This window comes from Maniola hyperantus, chromosome 20 (assembly GCF_902806685.2).
Source record: "Maniola hyperantus chromosome 20, iAphHyp1.2, whole genome shotgun sequence".
Classification (NCBI taxonomy): domain Eukaryota; kingdom Metazoa; phylum Arthropoda; class Insecta; order Lepidoptera; family Nymphalidae; genus Maniola; species Maniola hyperantus.
Genome location: NC_048555.1, coordinates 13,487,893 through 13,511,530, shown reverse-complemented (window position 1 = coordinate 13,511,530; position 23,638 = coordinate 13,487,893). Strand labels below are relative to the sequence as shown.

Below are 23,638 nucleotides of genomic sequence, written 5' to 3'. Positions count from 1 at the left end.
GTATTTTGAATGGTTTTTCAAAATTCGGTACCGCAAGAACAGGTGCGGTTACCAACGCATTCTTCAATGTATTAAATGCTACCTCTGCCTGTTCGCTCCACTCAAATTTAGGTGCGTTCTTTCCTTTACTCGTTAGTCTATTGAGTGGTGCAGCGATGGTTGAAAAATTTCTAATAAAGCGCCTGTACCAAGAACAAGTGCCTAGGAAAATCTTTACCTCCTGTGCAGTTTTTGGGGTCGGAAAGTTCAAAACTGCGGCAACTTTTCCAGGATCTGTGCGTAAACCAAATTCATCCACTATATACCCTAAATATTTCAAAGAGTTTCGAAAAAAATTACATTTATCAAAATTTATGGATAGTTGAGCCATTTTTAGTTTATCCAGAACTCTGTTTAATAAAATTAAATGGGTTTCAAAATCAGCAGAACAAATAACAATATCATCTATATAACAAAATACTATTCCATTTTCAATATCACTACAAAAATTTTGATTAAATAACTGGTCCATTAACCTCTGCTGTCGTGCTGGTGCACCGCATAGGCCAAACGGCATGACTTTAAATTTGAATAACCCTCTACCAGGAACTGTAAAACTGGTTTTTTCCTGAGAGTCGTTAGCTAATGGAATTTGCCAGAAACTTGAACTTAAATCAATCGATGATAAAAACCTTGCCTCTTTCAAGCTATCTAGAATTTGTGGAATGTACGGTATTGAGTATGAATCCCCCTTTGTCACTGAATTTAATTTCCTGCAATCTAGGCAAAATCTCCAGTCTCCATTTGCCTTTTTCACTAAAATTGCTGGGTTATTCCAAGGGCTTTCACTCGGAGTAACTACGTCCATTTCCAGCATCCTATCTAACTCTTTACTTAAAGCTTCCTTCTTTTCGGGAGAAAGTGGATATTGTTTTATTTTTATTGGCAAGGCATCACCGGTGTCAATAACATGTTCAATTAATTTTGTTCTACCCAATCCAATTTTCGTTGAAGAAATATCTAAAAATTTATTTACTACAGACTGGGCTAATTCTTTCTGTTGAGATGATAAGTTTTCAAAAGAAGTGATGGTATGAATTTGTTCATTATCAATCGCACAAATATTGTAAAATTGAGAAGGTGCCTTAATTAATTCTAAATTATCAAAAATGCCAGGGGCTAACTGAAATGTTTTCCAAAAGTCACAACCAAAAATAACATCCGCTATAATAGAGGGTACTACAAAAAATTTTATTATGTGAGTTACGGAATTATAAGTAATCGGAATAAACATATAACCCATGCAATCAAGTTTGTCTCCATTTGCCACTGAAAATGTGGTATCAATACTGCTATGCAATTTATAACCGAATCTCAAAAAAACCTTGTGCGCCTGGTTACCCAAAATTGACGCGCAAGCACCGGAATCTAGTAAACCTGTAATCTCAAAACCGTCAACAAAAACCTTTAAATGTGGCCTAAAGTCTCGTTTATCCACTGAATACAGAACTGTGTCAGGTAAAAGGGATGTTTTGTTGTTAATGACCAAGTTCTTTACTTGTGTCTCTGCACAGTTCTTACTAATTAGTTTTTTGAATTTTTGTCCGGAGCGGGTTTACTAATCGCCTTTTTACTACAACTTGGACATGTCTTTACTGTAAAGTTCTGACGTCCACACGAAAAACATCTAATAAATTTCGGAACTGTCCTGCAAAATTTAAAGGAATGGTTACCCTTGCCGCACTTGTAACATAGTTGTTTATTTGTTTTCGTAAAATTAATGCCTTTACTTGTATCAACCTTAGGTGCAGGTGTGACTGAAAGTGTGTTTATCTGTTTTGTCACTTGTTTGTAAGCGAACTCTGAACTTAAAGTTGCCTTACTGTTAGTAGGCTCAGAAAATAAGGCGGAACGCTGCCTCGCAGCCTCTAGTTTGCGACACTTTTCCTTCAACATTGCGACAGACTTAATGTCAACAAGAGCTAATTGTTCTGAGTAAAAAGGGCGAATATTATGTAATAAAATTTGTAACTTTTGTTCTTCGGAAAGTGGTGTTGACAACCTTGAAAACATGCCAAACATTACAGCGAAATAGATAGACACAGGTTCTTCAGAGCCTTGTGTTCTTGCTCGAATTTCACCTAGCAACCTGTAGTCATAATCTACTGCATCAAATTCCTCTAAAAATAAAGTTTTCAATTCTGACCAAGACGAAACTTGACATTTGTTGCCTCTGTACCATAACAATGCTCGGCCTGTAAAAAGATGAAATGCAGAAACAAATAATTTTCCATCTGAAACGCCATAAGATCTTTTATATTCCTCAACGCGTTCGATGAAACTGCGCGGATCACCCTGTCCGTTGAAATGTAACTTCCACTTGGCAACATTTTTATCACCAGTGCAGTCAACGGCGGTACTCTCGGAATCCAGTGATTCGTCGTGAGACGACTCATTGTCAGCATCTAATCTGGAAATCAAACTCTGCAACTTTGTATGTAATTCACTCTTCCTACTTATTAAGCTGAGTTCGGAACACTGTATTCTCAAAATTCTAAAGTACAAATGTGAAGCTAAAGCTTTAGACCTACAGAGGGCATGTCTATCTTTAGTGTCAGAACACTTTTTTAATAAATCTTCTAAGTCTTGAAGTTTTTTAGTAATAACCCCTAACTCACTTTCAGAAGAGAAATCTGTCTCTAAAATTGATTCAGAAGGAATTTCCTGAATTAATTGTTTTAACTGTTTCTTTAAACCTAGCACTGTAGGTGCTGGAGTTTCGGAACGAATGGATACCTCATAACACAATTCGTCCTTCAAAAGTGAATGAAACTGGGCAAAAGTCTGTTCCATTGTGTTAAGTCAAAACACATTTAACAAAATATCGAGCTTGTGTAACTGTCTATGTTTAGCCTTATACCAATTGGTTAAACACAAACACAAAAGAAGTTATTTAAACTATTAAATATACACAAGCAAAATACACAACAAAAACAATATTCTTAAGTCTATCCTAACCTATTTTATCAATTATGTTCCTATTCCAAAATATTGTTAATAATACAAGCACATATTATTACTATAGTAAACAAAATGTAACAAAATAAACTTCCCAAAATTGAATAAATGATTGTAAGGTGCAGTATCACCTTTATGAGTACACAGTGTGTTACAACCTTTACAATTACAAAAGTAAACAGGCAGCAAAGTTGCAATGAACTCTGACTAGCATATTATCTTTCAAAAAAAAAAAACAAAGAGATTGTGCAATGGTTTGATGACTGTTACTTTACACTTTTAACACATAACCTAAAATACAACAAAATCTGTTTCTAAATGTCACTTTAAACTACCAGCATTCAATTAAACTTAACATGTTTTGTGTGTGAAGTAGCTTTTATCATAACCTTAACACAGCTCTAAACAAAATTTAAACAAAATAATGAAGTATCAAGTCACTGACAAAAAAAATTGTTCATAACTTCATACTTGAACTTAATGTAATCTCTGAATATAGTTTATATATTTAGTTTCACAAGTTGTAACTCTTAGTATTTATAAATGTATGTGTGTAACTAGTTAACAGCACATAGCGTTTCAAAACTTTAATTATACTAAGTTACCGGAATTTTCAAACATAAGATGTACTTACTATTGAAAGCAATACCCAACAACAACTCAGTTAAGCAATGTTTATTACTAAACTGAAGGCAAACATTCACTTATACACCTCCAAGGTAAGTCAAATAACAAAATTGAACGGCATAAGCACCATTTATAATGTGTTACTTAAATAAGAAAAAACCAATGTTGGACTATACTCAGAAAATTACTTAAACTATCAGACAAAATTTCTAACTATTAGTTATTATTTAGTTGGTTAACCATAAAAAACAGCTTAGTGCTCTTTGCAATGTGTCACTACTTAGAAAATTGTACAATCAGCGGAGTACATTTCATAAAATTCACAAAATTTCTCAAAATATACTGAAATAACTATATAAAAAAACGTTCGGGCGCCATTTGTAAGGGTGGTAAATTGGGCGGAATAGAAATATACCCGGATACGGAATAATCTACCACCTTACAAAGATTAGAGGAAAAAAAAATAATTTTACTTACTTGATCTATCTACCTAGTAAAGAATAGAAGCTAGCCGTCGACTCCCTTGTAATGTATATGAGGTGTTATAAATGAAATTTGCTAGATGTTAGGCAAAATTGTTTTTTTAATGTAACTTTTACCGGGGTCGCTTAATACATAGTGATGGCTAATAAGGCTTAGTTATTCTAGCTTAATGCCAAGACTTAATTTAGATACATTAGAATGCCTTAGGTAGATAGTACATAAAATCTATGTTTTAAATTTAAGATGCCATTGGCATGGAATAGACAATGACACAGTAAAATTCATAAAATTGTTTCAAAATAAAAGCTCAGTAGTAAAGACAGGGTTCTTACTGTACACATACACTAAGAAGGTTCACTAAACTGTTCCAGGATACAAACATTTGCTTACTTGTAGGTGCGAAGACTGCAAGGTAGCTGGACGGCATCGGCCAAGATCCAAAACTCAATTTATTTGATTCTTCACAACCGAAATGTTTCATTACAAAGATTTTCACCAAGTCTTATCCATAGAAATTAAGTTGCCAACGTGAATGTGCAAAAGAAATAAATACGAAAACCGAAAACTAAAAACGGAAACGCAAACGGAAAACCCTGTAACAAAGAAAAACAAGATTATAATTTGTGCTGTGTGAAAATTTCGACACGTGGACTTTTCCCGATCAAACACAACTCACCTATTGAACTCCTGGCCACCAATGGTTTTCAGGAGTCCACCCACAACCCATTATCCTCATTTATTTGGGAAGATAAAATAACTGGAACTGAAAGGGAAATCATGAAATTAGGATTTTCTCTAACCAAACCGCCATTTTGTCGAATCCACATTACTTGATTTTTCACTCACCATAATTGATGAAACATTGAAATACGTTAGGATGACTAAATTTATAACTATTGTATTTTCCCAGGCGAAGCCATGGGCGAAAAAGAGTGAGATTTTCCTGGAACGAAAAAATTCGTCTTCACATGTTGACTCCAGAAAAATTCTAAATCTCACCAATCGGTGTTGCCAGACGCAACCCGAGTGTGGCCGCTCTCATTTAGTTTGATCATGAAGCCAATTCATTTTTGAATATTTGCGGAACCTAAGGATATATTATAAGAACCGTTTTGTTAATGACTTAACAATAAACAAATGATATTATGGTTTTATTTAATTATTTTGTTTTATTTTTACGACAATTGACAACGAAGCAAACGCCATCTATTGTGGCTCGAATGAACTCTGAACATCGACCCACGCGTAGTTCTGCACCTTGATGCTAGGTGGCACCAACATACTTTGAACAAAATTGATTTTTATTAAAAGCGAAACGCTAGTTAGTAGTTCAAAATTTACAACGTCACAGTACGCAAAATAAGTAACTTTTCTGGTTGATTTTTTACACCTTGTGTCCGAAAAACCCAAATATCTTACGGAACCCTATTTTTTTCCAAAATAAAATATAGCCTATGTTACTCGTGGATAATGTAGCTTTCGAATGGTGAAAGAATTTTTAAAATCGGTCCAGTAGTTTTTGAGCCTATTCAGTACAAACAAACAAACAAACAAACAAACAAACAAACAAACAAACAAACAAAGTTTTCCTCTTTATAATATTAGTGTAGATGAAACTGTAACTGGACGAATTCTGTACATCTACACTAATATTATAAAGAGGAAAACTTTGTTTGTTTGTTTGTTTGTTTGTACTGAATAGGCTCAAAAACTACTGGACCGATTTTAAAAATTCTTTCACCATTCGAAAGCTACATTATCCACGAGTAACATAGGCTATATTTTATTTTGGAAAAAAATAGGGTTCCGTAAGATATTTGGGTTTTTCGGACACAAGGTGTAAAAAATCAACCAGAAAAGTTACTTATTTTGCGTACGCTGCCTAAACTATAAAAGATAGAACCATAAAATGTTCTAATTAATTGTAGATCTTATAAATATCTACAAAAAAGTCCGCGACACACTATACCCATCTATGTCGAGTGAGGCACAGCAACCATTTTTTTATTTAAAAATCTTGAATTTTTTTTGGACTACATTTAAACGCGTTTATTTTACTCATGCTATTAATCCTTATCAAAATAAATGATTTCATCACTAAGAACAGTTTATGGAAATAATATTTGGTCTTTGAATGATTAAAATTGGACGTTTGGTTTTGAAGTTATATTATATCTTTAGAACTACTGAACCGATTTTAAAAATTCTTTCACCAGTAGAAAGCTACATTATTCCTGAGTGACATAGGCTATACGGGATCTTTAATATTATATAAAGAGGTAATGTCGTTAAGTTTGTTTGTAGGGGGTAATCTTTAGAACTACTGAACCGATTTTAAAAATTCTTTTACCAGTAGAAAGCTACATTATTCCTGAGTGACATAGGCTATACGGGATCTTTAAAAACCTAAATCTACGCGGGCGAAGCCGCGGGGATCAGCTAGTTCAATATATTTTGAAAATTTTAATCGGAGTACACATCACTATCGATAAAGACACCAAAACAATTTTTTTGGAATTTTTGTCTGTCTGTCTGTGCGCGCATCACGCGAAAACTAACTACTGGACGGCTTTAAATGAAATTTGGTAAAATGGTAGCTGATACTTCGGGTTAACATATAGGATAGTTTTTATCCCGAAAAAATAGGGATTCTACGGGATAGGGTATCAAATGTTTTATCGATTTCACTCCATAGCTCCATCAAATCTGAACCGATTTTTACAATTCTTTTTTTTCTACAAAGGTTGTACCATCAGGTAGGTACCGTGTGAGTTTGGTGAAGATTTGATGAATAGTTTTGGAAATAGAGAACGGAACTCCTCAATGGGAAACAGCAAATCGATCGCGATCACTATAATAGCTTAGTAACAAGTACACTCTTAACTATATTACATAACATTAGCAACATCCGATTCCTGTAAAACAAAATTGGTACGCGCCTAAATTTCTTAATGCTATTCAATTTATCATTTCACGAATAATGTTTATAATATTTTAATATAAATAACGGGTACATACCACAATTAGTTTGATGTTTCTATTTATCGATATTTCAACCCAATTGCACGGGTCGTCACGATGGGACGTCCCGTCGTGGCTACTTTCTATTTATCGATATTTCAACCCAATTGCACGGGTCGTCACGATGGGACGTCCCGTCGTGGCTACTTTCTATTTATCGATATTTCAACCCAATTGCACGGGTCGTCACGATGGGACGTCCCGTCGTGGCTACTTTCTATTTATCGATATTTCAACCCAATTGCACGGGTCGTCACGATGGGACGTCCCGTCGTGGCTACTTTCTATTTATCGATATTTCAACCCAATTGCACGGGTCGTCACGATGGGACGTCCCGTCGTGGCTACTTTCTATTTATCGATATTTCAACCCAATTGCACGGGTCGTCACGATGGGACGTCCCGTCGTGGCTACTTTCTATTTATCGATATTTCAACCCAATTGCACGGGTCGTCACGATGGGACGTCCCGTCGTGGCTACTTTCTATTTATCGATATTTCAACCCAATTGCACGGGTCGTCACGATGGGACGTCCCGTCGTGGCTACTTTCTATTTATCGATATTTCAACCCAATTGCACGGGTCGTCACGATGGGACGTCCCGTCGTGGCTACTTTCTATTTATCGATATTTCAACCCAATTGCACGGGTCGTCACGATGGGACGTCCCGTCGTGGCTACTTTCTATTTATCGATATTTCAACCCAATTGCACGGGTCGTCACGATGGGACGTCCCGTCGTGGCTACTTTCTATTTATCGATATTTCAACCCAATTGCACGGGTCGTCACGATGGGACGTCCCGTCGTGGCTACTTTCTATTTATCGATATTTCAACCCAATTGCACGGGTCGTCACGATGGGACGTCCCGTCGTGGCTACTTTCTATTTATCGATATTTCAACCCAATTGCACGGGTCGTCACGATGGGACGTCCCGTCGTGGCTACTTTCTATTTATCGATATTTCAACCCAATTGCACGGGTCGTCACGATGGGACGTCCCGTCGTGGCTACTTTCTATTTATCGATATTTCAACCCAATTGCACGGGTCGTCACGATGGGACGTCCCGTCGTGGCTACTTTCTATTTATCGATATTTCAACCCAATTGCACGGGTCGTCACGATGGGACGTCCCGTCGTGGCTACTTTCTATTTATCGATATTTCAACCCAATTGCACGGGTCGTCACGATGGGACGTCCCGTCGTGGCTACTTTCTATTTATCGATATTTCAACCCAATTGCACGGGTCGTCACGATGGGACGTCCCGTCGTGGCTACTTTCTATTTATCGATATTTCAACCCAATTGCACGGGTCGTCACGATGGGACGTCCCGTCGTGGCTACTTTCTATTTATCGATATTTCAACCCAATTGCACGGGTCGTCACGATGGGACGTCCCGTCGTGGCTACTTTCTATTTATCGATATTTCAACCCAATTGCACGGGTCGTCACGATGGGACGTCCCGTCGTGGCTACTTTCTATTTATCGATATTTCAACCCAATTGCACGGGTCGTCACGATGGGACGTCCCGTCGTGGCTACTTTCTATTTATCGATATTTCAACCCAATTGCACGGGTCGTCACGATGGGACGTCCCGTCGTGGCTACTTTCTATTTATCGATATTTCAACCCAATTGCACGGGTCGTCACGATGGGACGTCCCGTCGTGGCTACTTTCTATTTATCGATATTTCAACCCAATTGCACGGGTCGTCACGATGGGACGTCCCGTCGTGGCTACTTTCTATTTATCGATATTTCAACCCAATTGCACGGGTCGTCACGATGGGACGTCCCGTCGTGGCTACTTTCTATTTATCGATATTTCAACCCAATTGCACGGGTCGTCACGATGGGACGTCCCGTCGTGGCTACTTTCTATTTATCGATATTTCAACCCAATTGCACGGGTCGTCACGATGGGACGTCCCGTCGTGGCTACTTTCTATTTATCGATATTTCAACCCAATTGCACGGGTCGTCACGATGGGACGTCCCGTCGTGACAACTTTTTATCCAGGATAATCAAAGAGTTCGATGACGCGGACGAAGTGGCGGGTATCAGCGTCGCAACTCACGTTGTTTGGAGGCGTCCCTCGCTGACAGCACCAGCTCGGCCGCCAGCAGCAGCAGCGCCAGCAGCAGCACGGCCAGCGCGGCGGGCGCGCGCGCCGACAGCAGCAGCACGCCCAGCACGTCGAAGAACACGGGCTGCGGCTCGCGCTGGACGGGCGCGGCGAGGCGCGCGGCGTGCAGCAGGCCCCGCGCCAGCGCCAGCACGTTGTCGCCCGTGCGCTGCAGCGCGGCGAGGGGCACGCGCGCCGCCGTGTCCAGCGCCGTGTGGTACACGTAGCCGTTGCTGCTCCACGCCAGGTCCACGCCCGACAGGTTGCCGTAGTCGCGGAAGATGCGGAAGTCGGTGTCGGCCGGGATGAGGCCGCTCTGGAACAGCTCCTGCGCCACGGACGACGCGAAGGGGTGCGGCACCACGCCCGCGTACACCTGCCGCCGTCATAGGGGTGTGAACTGTGAGTGTTCGACACAATGTTCGGTATATAAACAATAGGCTGAGATACTTTTCATAAAACAGTCCAAGACCCTACATTGTATTGTTTCCCCTCGCTCTTTACAAGCTGTTATCGACTATCGACAAATCCTTTCGGTTTACTGTTATACAACACAACACACAACACACAACACACAACACACAACACACAACACCAGAGGATCATGTTGCGAACCGTAGTGCGTAAGGCCTGTAAGTGCAAGACCGAAAGGTTTTTTGAATTTAAATTTAAATTTTGTTTTAATCAATCTAAATATATAAAAGGAAAAGGTGACTGACTGACTGACTAACTGACTGACTGACTGATCTATCAACGCACAGCTCAAACTACTGGACGGATCGGGCTGAAATTTGGCATGCAGATAGCTATTATGACGTAGGCGTCTGCTAAGAAAGGATTTTGGAAAATTCAACTCCTAAGGGGATGAAATTGGGGTTTGAAATTTGTGTAGTCCACGCGGACGAAGTCGCGAGCATAAACTAGTATCTAATAAAACCTCGAAAACGAGTTGCTTCTCATGTGTTTAGGGTGTCGCTTCAAACGACACCTGAACCGATTTCATATAAAATACGTTGTTCACTTCAGATTTAAAAATGTTAAATTATTTTAAGAATGAAATAAATTGTGAATTATAAACTATTCCTTTCCGCAAGGATTATCAAAAGAAATAGAGAAGGCACCTTTGCTGCCTAAGAGGGCAGAATTCCAGCTGAGAGCAAAATTCGTGTTTGTTCACCCAGTGAGAAAAAGTGTTTTAAATTTCCATTCACCAAATTGTCCATCCACCTCCAAAGGCCCTTCTCAGGGCTCCACCGTGCGCCGCGTCGCCGGTCGTGCACACATCGCGCCCGCTTTCGATGCCGTTGCTCGACGACAGCCCGATGGACGCCGAGACAACGGTCCAACCACCCAGACTCCGGCAGGATGAAGCCTATCACGCCGCGATGGAGGAGGAGGAGGACGCGCCCGCCGAGGCGAAACGGATCGCCAAGACGACCCCTCCCTCACACTATGAGACGCCCCGACGCACGACCGAAGCCTCCGGGACGGACGACGTCGAGACACCGCCGGCCCCGCGCTCCTATGCTGACCGCGCGAGAACAGTGCCGACACCGAAGCCTGCCGCCGCCGCCCCTTCCGACGGCCCAACCCCGAGGAAGCTACGCTACCCGCCACTTATCGTAGAAAACCTGCCTAACTGGACGCACCATTTCAAACTAATTAAGCTCCAGTTAGGCAGAAACCCAGCAGCCCGCCCCTTTGGAAAGGGGATCAAGTTCACCCCGCAAGAGGACCAGGAATTCCGCCTCGTCCAACGGTACCTCACCGCCCTGTAGAAGACGGAGGGGATATCCTGGTTCTCCTACTCACTGCCGGCTGAGAGGAGCTTGAAGATCGCTATCCGCGGTCTTCCTGTCAACACCGAGCCGGCAGAAATAGAAGACGAACTCCGCCAGCTGGGGTTCGATCCGGACTACGTGCGCCAGATCAAGGCGAGGAAAGGCAGACCAGGCTGCCTCTTCTTCGCCACGCTCCGTCACACAGCCAACCTGATTCCTGCGGTCTACGAAGTCACGGAGCTGCTCTGCATGACGGGAGTCCGCATCGAGGCCTGGAGAGGGAAGAAGGGTCCATCTCAGTGCCACAGATGCCAGGGCTTCCGCCACGCATCAATGAATTGCCACAGACGGCAGGCTTGCGTGATTTGCTCACAGGAGCACAGCGCAAAAGACTGCCCAAGACCCCGTGAGGCACCGGCGACCTGCGCAAATTGCGGAGGCAGCCACCCAGCAAACCACGTCGGCTGTCCCGTGTTCCGGAAGGAGGCACGGAACAGACGCGCGGGCACCGTGGCGGCCACAGTCCCCGGACCTCCGCCGCGCACCGAATCTACTGGCTCCAGAGTACGGACGCCAGCAAACGACCCGAAGCCCCGAAAGGCCACGGAGAGCGCTCCCGGGAGGAAGAGGAGAGGCCGCAGGCGCAGGAGAGCGACGTCGCAAACCCGCGCCCCCTCGCCTCCCGCCCAGAGACCCAGACCCGCCGAGAGAGTCCCGCCTCAGCCCGAGAGGACCGCCGAACCGAACGACGCGGCCATTAAAGCCGTGGCGTTCGAGGCGCTCGAAGACGTCTTTCACGCCATCAAAAACGGCGGGGAAGACCCGCTCCTGTGCATCCTGGAGGGACTGCGTCGACTCGCCGCCTTCACCGGCGAGGCCCAACCTACCGTGGACGCTAGAGAGGAAGACGAGACACGCGCCACATAGATGCCCCGGAGCGCGTCCTCCGCACACGTCGACCTGTGCTGGGCTTCGGTTCCACCCGGCAAGGACGGACCACGACGGCGTGAGGACCGCTCTTAGCTCTCTCTTCCTCTCCGAGGAAGAAAGCCCGTAGGCTCATGGGCCAACCCAAGGACCCAGGCGTCGTCACGCCAGGCGGCAGATCCCCACGAAGAAGGCCATCGCCTCGAACGTGCTCTCCCGCGCCCTTGCGGGCGCGCGAGCTCACCCCTGTAGGTTCACGACAGTCTCTCGGCGCCTTCGCCCACTACGGCCGGTGTGATTACCCTCGCTGCTCGGCCAGGTGAAGAGGTTGAGACTCCGTTCCCCCCGCACGTCTCGCTCCCCTCCGCCGTCCGTGACGCAATCCGCGTTATATACCTGCCGCCGGTGCCCGCGTACCGATGTCCGCGTTTAATAAACGCCGTATCTAGAATTGTAGTCTACTATAAGCGGTCATGTAAATTAACTTATTTGTAAGGTAACTTTAAGAATTAGAAGTGAATAAATGATTATGTTTGTGTGCGATTCGTGTTTGCTTTAGAGATCTCCCGATCAGTCGAAGTCAGGTATAATTCCTATCTCATGTACGTAGTAAGGACAGTTAGACGTTACAGCTGTGCCACCAATCACGAGTTACACCTAAGAGATTGGTAATCCGGCGTCTCCTTCACCATTCCAGCCAAAAGAAGGCCAAGCAGAAGCGCCGGAATAGAGTGTGTCGTGTGTGCAGTGCGGCACAACCTGAAACAAGGGGCCAACTAGCGTAATGCTGGAACAGCACCTCGCGCCCCCCGGCGCCGCACGCCTCCATGTTGATGAAGGCGCGCAAGGACTTCGCCCAGCTGTATCGACATAACCACTCATTGCCTGTCTACAGTACTACGTACCTCCATGATCCAGGGGTCGTGCGGGCCGACCTGGAACAGCACCTCGCGCCCCCCGGCGCCGCACGCCTCCATGTTGATGAAGGCGCGCAAGGACTTCGCCCAGCTGTATCGACATAACCACTCATTGCCTGTCTACAGTACTACGTACCTCCATGATCCAGGGGTCGTGCGGGCCGACCTGGAACAGCACCTCGCGCCCTCCGGCGCCGCACGCCTCCATGTTGATGAAGGCGCGCAAGGACTTCGCCCAGCTGTATCGACATAACCACTCATTGCCTGTCTACAGTACTACGTACCTCCATGATCCAGGGGTCGTGCGGGCCGACCTGGAACAGCACCTCGCGCCCCCCGGCGCCGCACGCCTCCATGTTGATGAAGGCGCGCAAGGACTTCGCCCAGCTGTATCGACATAACCATTAGTACAGTACAAGTAAGGCAAGCTCAGAAGTGAACGGATACGGTTGATGAGCGATCGGCATCGGTGTGTGTAGGTATGTATACTATGTATGCAATAAACGTGGAAAATATCAAAAATTGATGTTTATAAAAAGAATTCTACAAAGGACTACCTAAACTAAATGCATGTGTTGCAGTATCAATGCCGGAGAGAAGGTACTAGACTTTTTTTTTTAGAAAGCAAAAAGCTAAACATATTACATAGTTTTAACCTTAATCTAGAAATTTCATTAAGCCAGAAGAAGTTTTTAAGAAGTTTTCACAAAAAAAAATTATAAATACTAGTTCCTACTTATCCCGATCGGGTAGATATAATTATATTTAACTTAGGCCCGTATACAACAGTTACAGGCGGGCAAGGTTTGCACTTTGCAGCTGCAGTCAGGAAACGAGTCAGGCACATTTCCTGATTTCAGATGCAAACCTCCCGTACTTCTATTCTATTCTACTAGAATATGTCTACATGTTGATATTTATTGTTATGTCTTTCGCATGAATTATTTACTAATTAATTTACACTTTATTAATTATTTTATGTATTAGTATTGTATTTTTATTAATTCTGACTTGTAATCATGGGTATGTAAACCTGAAATAAATCAATTTTATTTTATTTATTTAAAATTTTTGTTCTACACAGCATTCATTTTTAGACAAGCGATATGTGAGTGTATGGGTAGTGACTTGTGGGTGTGGAGGGAGGTACATGGGTGCGCGCTCACGGGTGCTGCGTGACGAAGGCGTGCGACGGTATGGGCTGTGGGTGTGGAGGGAGGTACATGGGTGCGCGCTCACGGGTGCTGCGTGACGAAGGCGTGCGACGGTATGGGCTGTGGGTGTGGAGGGAGGTACATGGGTGCGCGCTCACGGGTGCTGCGTGACGAAGGCGTGCGACGGTATGGGCTGTGGGTGTGGAGGGAGGTACATGGGTGCGCGCTCACGGGTGCTGCGTGACGAAGGCGTGCGACGGTATGGGCTGTGGGTGTGGAGGGAGGTGCGTGGGTGCGCGCGTTCACGGGTGCTGCGTGACGAAGGCGTGCGACGGTATGGGCTGTGGGTGTGGAGGGAGGTACATGGGTGCGCGCGTTCACGGGTGCTGCGTGACGAAGGCGACGTGCGACGGTATGGGCTGTGGGTGTGGAGGGAGGTGCGTGGGTGCGCGCGTTCACGGGTGCTGCGTGACGAAGGCGTGCGACGGTATGGGCTGTGGGTGTGGAGGGAGGTACATGGGTGCGCGCTCACGGGTGCTGCGTGACGAAGGCGACGTGCGACGGTATGGGCTGTGGGTGTGGAGGGAGGTGCGTGGGTGCGCGCGTTCACGGGTGCTGCGTGACGAGGGCGTGCGACGGTATGGGCTGTGGGTGTGGAGGGAGGTACATAAGTGCGCGCTCACGGGTGCTGCGTGACGAAGGCGTGCGACGGTATGGGCTGTGGGTGTGGAGGGAGGTACATGGGTGCGCGCTCACGGGTGCTGCGTGACGAAGGCGTGCGACGGTATGGGCTGTGGGTGTGGAGGGAGGTACGTGGGTGCGCGTTCACGGGTGCTGCGTGACGAAGGCGTGCGACGGTATGGGCTGTGGGTGTGGAGGGAGGTACATGGGTGCGCGCTCACGGGTGCTGCGTGACGAAGGCGTGCGACGGTATGGGCTGTGGGTGTGGAGGGAGGTACATGGGTGCGCGTTCACGGGTGCTGCGTGACGAAGGCGTGCGACGGTATGGGCTGTGGGTGTGGAGGGAGGTACATGGGTGCGCGCTCACGGGTGCTGCGTGACGAAGGCGTGCGACGGTATGGGCTGTGGGTGTGGAGGGAGGTACATGGGTGCGCGCTCACGGGTGCTGCGTGACGAAGGCGTGCGACGCCTGCAGGATGTTCTCCTCGGCGCCGTTCAGCAGCAACAGCACGTCGTGGCGCAGTGGCGGACCCGCGGACAGCGCGCGCAGCACCTCCAGCCCCACCGCGCAGCCGGCCGCGTCGTCGCTGGCACCTGGCACACGAGTCCACGTTCATGTATTGCATAACGAATTTGCTTGATTTGTTATCGTTAGATTTTAATAGTTGGCAAAATAGAAGCATAGAAACTCCAAAAACAAGCGGATTTTGTTTGTTACATTTGAACACCATTTTGTTTACGTTCGGCGCTTCGGTTCGAGGGGACAGGACAGTTTGCAGGATTTTGTTTGTTACATTTCAATACCATTTTGTTTACGTTCGGCGCATCGGTTCGAGGGGACAGGACAGTTTGCAGGATTTTGTTTGTTACATTTGAATTCCATTTGGTTTACGTTCGGCGCTTCGGTTCGAGGGGACAGGACAGTTTGCAGGATTTTGTTTGTTACATTTCAATACCATTTTGTTTACGTTCGGCGCATCGGTTCGAGGGGACAGGACAGTTTGCAGGATTTTGTTTGTTACATTTCAATACCATTTGGTTTACGTTCGGCGCATCGGTTCGAGGGGACAGGACAGTTTGCAGGATTTTGTTTGTTACATTTGAATTCCATTTGGTTTACGTTCGGCGCTTCGGTTCGAGGGGACAGGACAGTTTGCAGGATTTTGTTTGTTACATTTCAATACCATTTTGTTTACGTTCGGCGCATCGGTTCGAGGGGACAGGACAGTTTGCAGGATTTTGTTTGTTACATTTCAATATCATTTTGTTTACGTTCGGCGCATCGGTTCGAGGGGACAGGACAGTTTGCAGGATTTTGTTTGTTACATTTCAATACCATTTTGTTTATGTTCGGCGCATCGGTTCGAGGGGACAGGACAGTTTGCAGGATTTTGTTTGTTACATTTCAATATCATTTTGTTTACGTTCGGCGCATCGGTTCGAGGGGACAGGACAGTTTGCAGGATTTTGTTTGTTACATTTCAATATCATTTTGTTTACGTTCGGCGCATCGGTTCGAGGGGACAGGAAAGTTTGCAGGATTTTGTTTGTTACATTTCAATATCATTTTGTTTACGTTCGGCGCATCGGTTCGAGGGGACAGGACAGTTTGCAGGATTTTGTTTGTTACATTTCAATATCATTTTGTTTACGTTCGGCGCATCGGTTCGAGGGGACAGGACAGTTTGCAGGATTTTGTTTGTTACATTTCAATACCATTTTGTTTACGTATATATTCTACTAGCTGACCCGCTTCGGCTTCGCTCGGGTGGAGTATTTCGGACTGGGAGTGTCATCGTGAAGCCGTTGCTTGATACCTAAAATATCAATTCACTATCAGAAATTCTAAAATCCCCACGATTAAGGACTTTAGTACTTTGCAGCATCAGGATTGAGGAGTTAGGATCCGAAGTTCAATGATGTAGCCTATGCTTGGTACCTAAATTAATTTTGCATCATCCGCAGTTACTGAAACATTATAGTTTAGGAGTGCTGTACCCTACATCATCAGGGTTGAGGAGTTGGGACTTGAAGTCTGAGAATAAAGTCGTTGCTTGGTACCTACAATATGAATTCACTATGAACACTTCCTGAATCTTGATAACTCAGGCGGGCAGGAACCCTGCAGCATCAGGATTAAGGAGTTGAATCCAGAATTTTTTATGTGACCACCACGAAAACTTTTTTTGTTGATTTAAAAAAAAAATGCAAATCGGTCCAGAAACCTCGAAAAATATCAAATCGATGTAGAAAAAAGAACCACCTCCTTTTTGACAGTCGGTTAAAATCCGATGACATTGAAATATTTACGGAACAATCTTTAAAATATCCTCTTTCTAACAAAAAAAAAATGAATGAAATTGGACTACGCGTTAATGAATTACAACTCAGTATACATTTTAGCTTTCATCCCCTCTCCTACGGGAACCATGCTGAATTTCGGGATAAAAAGTATCCTATATTCTTCCTCATAGTATGACCTCATATCGTACCAAGTTTCATTGGAATCCGTTCAGTAGTTTCAGCGTGATGCGCGGCCGTGATACAGACAGACAGACAGACAGACAGACAGACAGACAGACAGACAGACAAAAATGAAAAAAAATTACAGTGATGGGTTCAGTATCGATTATAGAGTGCCCTCGAAAAATTTTTTTTAAATATCTTCAATGTACAGAATTTGACCTGTTACAGTTTTATTATAAGTATTGATAATAATTTTTTTGTCAGTCTTCGTATTACAAACAAGACGACGTTTGTTCTAGCACTGATTATTTCGTTCTATTTTCGAACAATGAAATGTTAAAGACGACGAAAAAACAGTAGGTAAGTCTCAGGTGTGAATCTAATTTATTTACTCACATTTTGCGTCAAATACCTACACAAAAATGCAAAAAATATTATTTTAGTTGACTTTAGTCGTTTAGGACGGCGCGCGGCGCGCGGCGGTAGATAGGTAAGTATGTAAATTAACCGAAATTCATGAACCGAAACATTTATCTTCACGGTAATCGTCTGTTACATCATTACACGTGGAAAACTCCAACCTCTCATTTACAAAACTGAACTTGTTCATTGGTACAAGTAATGCGATGGCAACTGAGCTGATGAATTTACAGAGTGGGCAGCGGCTGTGCCCAGAACACGCTCATATATAATCGTGGCGAACTCGCCGACAGACGAGCACAGATGTGCACTGCGCCGCGCGCCGACCGGTTCCAATTAACACTCGTTAGGAGCGCCACCTCTAATAGCAATCTAACTGGATCTTATGTTAAACTGATTTTAATTTGAATAGGGGCCTGAGATTTTAACCGTCCAGCGAGTATTTATATACCTATATATCACTTGCTTTAACGGTGAAGGAAAACATCGCGAGGAAACCTGCATGCCTGAGAGTTCTCCATTAGGTATACCAGGGGAAAATCATCCCTGACCAAAGATGGGTGTGATTTTTATTCTTGATTATTATCAGCTTCAACATTCATAGAGTCGGACAGAGTATCCGAAAGCTACGGCTGACGGTGCTAGTCGAGTCCTAGATATTTTGGACTATAGTTTTCGATTATTTTTATCTAGGTATCTATAGTTATATACATTTTTATACAATATCATACTTTAAACAATAAATTTAAAACGGAATTAAGAAACTATCATCGAAAAAAAAAGTAGCTAACATCTAAATATGCATGCAATCACACACTCCCACTTACACACACACAAGCACACACGCGCACACACGCATACACACACACACAAGCATACACACACTGTTGTAATTTTATTATTGTATATACCTACATTTATTCTAAATCTATTCTGTTAAAATAGTTTTAATTATAATTTTAAGTAATCTCTTTTGGCCTTCTGTTATACCTAGATTTAAATTTAAATAATAATTATGTATTTACGCTGTTGATTACTTTCAAATAAACAAAAAAAAAACGCACTGCTATGATTTTTTCTATTCTCATAAAAATATTATGATGGGTTAGTTGTGTAATCAATCGTAAGGCCGAGGAAGGCGCCAATGGAATGAATCTCGTCCGCCTTGACGTCTCGCAGCGGTAATTATTGTGTTACGAGTGCTCTCCACACTCCACAGTCCACGATCGCTCCAAATGCGGTTCCAATCAACATTTGCAGGCGGGACAAGCTTAAGAGTAAGATGATTTTTGACAAAAAATAATCAATTTTTGCACAAATCAAAGATATTCCAATTTTTTTGAAGTTTTAAAGTGTGCAATGAAATTTATTTAAAAAAAATTAGTTTCTTATACCCATGTAGTTATATAGTTTACTAGCTGATCCCCGCGGCTTCGCCCGCGTAGATTTAGGTTTTTAAAGATCCCGTATAGCCTATGTCACTCAGGAATAATGTAGCTTTCTACTGGTGAAAGAATTTTTAAAATCGGTTCAGTAGTTCTAAAGATTACCCCCTACAAACAAACTTAACGACATTACCTCTTTATATAATACAACGTTTTTGAGCCTATTCAGTACAAACAAACAAACAAACAAACAAACAAACAAACAAACAAACAAACAAAGTTTTCCTCTTTATAATATTAGTGTAGACAACGGGCCGTGCAGCAGAAATCGTAATATTTTAATTTCGCCATAACTTCAAAACCAAACGTCCATTTTAATCATTCAAAGACCAAATATTATCTCCATAAACTGTTCTTAGTGATGAAATCATTTATTTTGATAAGGATTAATAGCATGAGTAAAATAAACGCGTTTAAATGTAGTCCAAAAAAAATTCAAGATTTTTAAATAAAAAAATGGTTGCTGTGCCTCACTCGACATAGATGGGTATAGTGTGTCGCGGACTTTTTTTGTAGATATTTATAAGATCTACAATTAATTAGAACATTTTATGGTTCTATCTTTTATAGTTTAGGCAGCGTACGCAAAATAAGTAACTTTTCTGGTTGATTTTTTACACCTTGTGTCCGAAAAACCCAAATATCTTACGGAACCCTATTTTTTTCCAAAATAAAATATAGCCTATGTTACTCGTGGATAATGTAGCTTTCGAATGGTGAAAGAATTTTTAAAATCGGTCCAGTAGTTTTTGAGCCTATTCAGTACAAACAAACAAACAAACAAACAAACAAACAAACAAACAAACAAACAAACAAACAAAGTTTTCCTCTTTATAATATTAGTGTAGATTTACGAACGAAGTTGCCTCAAAATTTGCCTTAGGGGAAAAATCTTTTAAAAATTTCTATTTTAGAATAGAAATTTTTCAAAGATCATAACTTTCAAATTAAATATTTGTCATTATTGTTATTTTGCAAAGATAATAAAGAGGCAAGAGCTAAATCGATACACACAAGATAGGAAACTTAGTACCTAGTTTGAATCCCGAGAGAGAGATTCTAAGTACTTAGTGTAGTGAAGGATTCAAGGCACAAGAAACAAAACACTTTGCTATCGTGTTATACATACTTACAACTTTTTACCTCAATAACGAAAAAATACAAGATTTACCTACCTACCTATACAAAAATTTATTTTTATTTTTCCTTTTTTTATTTATTTTTGTCTGCGAATAAAATAAATAATGTAACCGATTGATTTTAAATTTTCTTTTGTTTCTTGTTGTTTTTACAAAATTATTAAGTCTAAAAACACAGTTTAACTAAACGTCAATAATAAATGATCAAACGAACTTCCAAGTGAAGTTCGATCATTATTATATGAGTTGCTTCATTATTCATATATGATTTCATACACTGTAGTTTCCCTATTAACTTGGTAACCTCGCACAATTTTAAAGATTTATTTTAAAACAATTCAAAACGTATTTCCGGCGTACTCGCCCCCACTACGACGCCTCGGCTTTAGCTCATTATTTTAGAGTATGTAGTGTAACTTGTAGGTACAAAACTTTCTATTATTTGGGATAAGCCGGGGAGGGAGGGAGATCATATATTCTAAATTCTAATGAAGCAACTCATGTAATAATGATCGAACTTTACTTGGAAGTTCGTTTGATCATTTATTATACATTCGTTGATATATGATATATGATTTTATACACTGTTGATGTTAAGAGAAGAAACGCGCACCGAATACCTACGGCGATGTGTACACCGCTCTCTGACCGGACTTGTTTCATCCGTCTACTGATGGACTGCGTTATCGCAGCTTTATATTATGATCGCTTCTGTGTTAACAGGAGCGTATTTGTTCTCTCAGGTCTTATATTTCTAGTTATAGAAATGTAATCTGAAAGGACACTAGCTGGGCAAATACTTATTTTGTCTAAAGTATGGCAGGCACAAAACTGGTCGATCTCTACCAGGTGCAGACGTTTTTATGATGTCTGTTATCATTATATTGGCACCGGTCTCGGAAAACTTGATATTGTCAAGCTTGATAAGAGGCAGGTACCGAGTGCTAGGGAGACAAGTTAATTCGTGACCTTTTCGAGGGAAAGCTCGGTATTAGGGAACCATATTGAAATAAGGTTTAAAACTAATTGTGGATCCCAAGTGCTCGAGTAATTGGATTTTATAGGCCTCGATTTGTATGCACCTTTAAGAGGGCGCTTCACACACTCGTCTCAGCCGATGTTATAAATATAAATGTTGACTGTAGTGTATCAGATTACACTGTCTCGTGTGCTCATGGACAATGTTACTAGTCAGTGTTACCAGAGCCACAGGCGAGGGTAGACGAGTGACAGTTGTTCGCGTGTATTGCCCAGCCAGTGTCGGGGCACCATCAGCAGACCCTAGACTGACAAAGCAGAACGGTGAGGATTTAGACTGCCATACGCACAACTACTATTAAATTGTGTTGTTAGGAATGTAAGTATGATTTTTTCGAGGGCTCGAATATGTCAATGTTGTTCGCGATGCAATATTGCCACCACAGCTTAAGCGACTTCACAGTACTGTCAGAGAGCAAAGCTATCATTCGCGTAGATGATGCTGGACAAACGCCTTTTCGGATAAAGGCTGCCGCAGAGCCTCGCGACAGCCCGGCGGCCAGGGTAAGACGCTTGTACAAGGGATGATGACCTCTGAAATGAGATTGCAAGGGGTGTTTTTGGGATTTTTAGATAATACACATCTGAAACTATTAAGTTTTGCAGTAGCGGGAGCCACGGCTGCGAAGGCCAGTGGGGATATACCAGTATACTGCTTTATACTCCCTTGCTTTATCATCAATGATTTTTCTAAGGCATTTAATTATTAGCGAAAAGTTAGTCAGGATAAGGTTTCCATGGAATAAATCTGTAACATTTCGCATCGTCAGGTGATGCGAATAAGTCTATCTCTGGTTGGCCAAAATATTGTTGATATCATGGAAAATCATCATCTGGATTGATTACTCTGGAAGCGGCGTCGTCGGCGCGGTTTTCTTTGATATTCACATATTTACGATGCGAATATCCAAAGTCCTCACACCATTTTCAAAGTAAGTACTCTAGCTAAATCGTGAAGGTGGGGATATTGTATGCCCCCCATACGGTTCATATAGTTATCTATGCGTAGTAATATTGCACAGTCGGTTACATTGCTAGCGAACGACCTCAAGCCTAGAAAAGCGGCCATTAGTTCCAAATAATTAATATGGTTCGCTTTTTATGTGGCTTTCCATCTGCCACTAACTTGGTTCTTTTCACATACAGCCCCTAGCCTATTCTAGACGCGTCGGAATAGGTCTCGAGTTTGAAGTTAGGTTGTCATATAAAATTGGATGTGGTATCAATATTTTGAAATCTACCAATTTAGATCATCTAATATAACGTTTGACGGATTGATTTTTGCTTCGTAATTACCATATTTAAGCAGGGCTAGGTATTTTTGCCGCTCTAAAATCTTAGTATACGTCCATGTATACTTAGCTACTGGACAAGCTGGATAAGCTACAACTAAAACTCTACAAGACGGGTAAATTCACGAATAGAACAGACTGTCAGTTTAGTAAACTTGTAACGAACTCGGCAATTTTAAATCGCTTATCGGCGGGAAGATACATGCTTATTAGACATTTAGTGTCTTATACGAATCCTAGGAACTTGATGGATTAACTCGCGGCGTTAAATTACAGACAATGCAATATCTTTAACGTTTCGTTAACATTATCTAAGCACTGCTTACATGTTTCGCTGATACACAGAATGTCATCTAAGTAACATACCGACTGAAGGCCCCGATTTCTTAGATATGCCGACACTTCCCTCATGATCTTAGTAAATCTACGTGGGGCCACTGATAACTTGATAAGCCAAACGGAAGGCCATTAAAGCCGTACGTAAATATTTTGGATGAATAATATGAGGCTGAAAACAAAATCTTAAGTACTTGCGGTCAGAAGGCCGGACAGGTACGAAGAAATAATATGCATCTTTAAGATAGATGGTAGCTAGGTATCCATCACGTGGAATTAATTTACATGCAGTTCGGTAATCCTCCTTTTTGAAATGCTCGTTACTAAACGTTTGTTATCGTTAGGTTTTGGAGTAAGAAATAGGTAGGTACCTATCTTGGATACGAATTGATCTTTTGTCCTTTTGCACTCCGATATAGCCCCTAGTGCTATTAATTTATTAATTGTTTCAAGCATTTTGTAAGTTTTCCGAATGTGAAGAACTATTTTGAGGTAGGTACCTATTATACTGGTTTTCTACAGTTCTAAATGGATTATATAATAATATCTATTTAAGTACCTAATCTGTAAAAAATTGTAATCCTTCAAATCCAGACGTCTGGAATGGACTATGCCGGTCCTATACTCGCACTAAATAGAAAGGGACGGGGTTGTAGAACCATTAAAGTCTATATAGCAATCTTTGTCTGCTTCGCCACTAAAGCATGTCACCTAGAGCTAGTGACAGACCTCTCAAAGGACTCGTTTTTATCTGCGTTACGTCGTTTCATTGCG

The 23,638-nt window shown here is 42.5% G+C and overlaps 1 protein-coding gene across 1 annotated transcript in view; it reads right to left on the bottom strand.

Annotated features, from left to right (window-relative positions):
• Window positions 1-23,638, bottom strand: part of LOC117992050 (endoplasmic reticulum metallopeptidase 1-like) — a 49,671-nt gene that overhangs the window by 20,946 nt on the left and 5,087 nt on the right. Inside the window, exons 5-7 of the mRNA XM_034979698.2 lie at window positions 15,169-15,322; window positions 13,178-13,280; window positions 9,221-9,644 (exon numbers count right to left, since the gene is read on the bottom strand). Of these exons, the coding sequence (XP_034835589.1) occupies window positions 9,221-9,644; window positions 13,178-13,280; window positions 15,169-15,322 (681 nt within the window). The remainder of the gene's footprint in view (window positions 1-9,220; window positions 9,645-13,177; window positions 13,281-15,168; window positions 15,323-23,638) is intronic.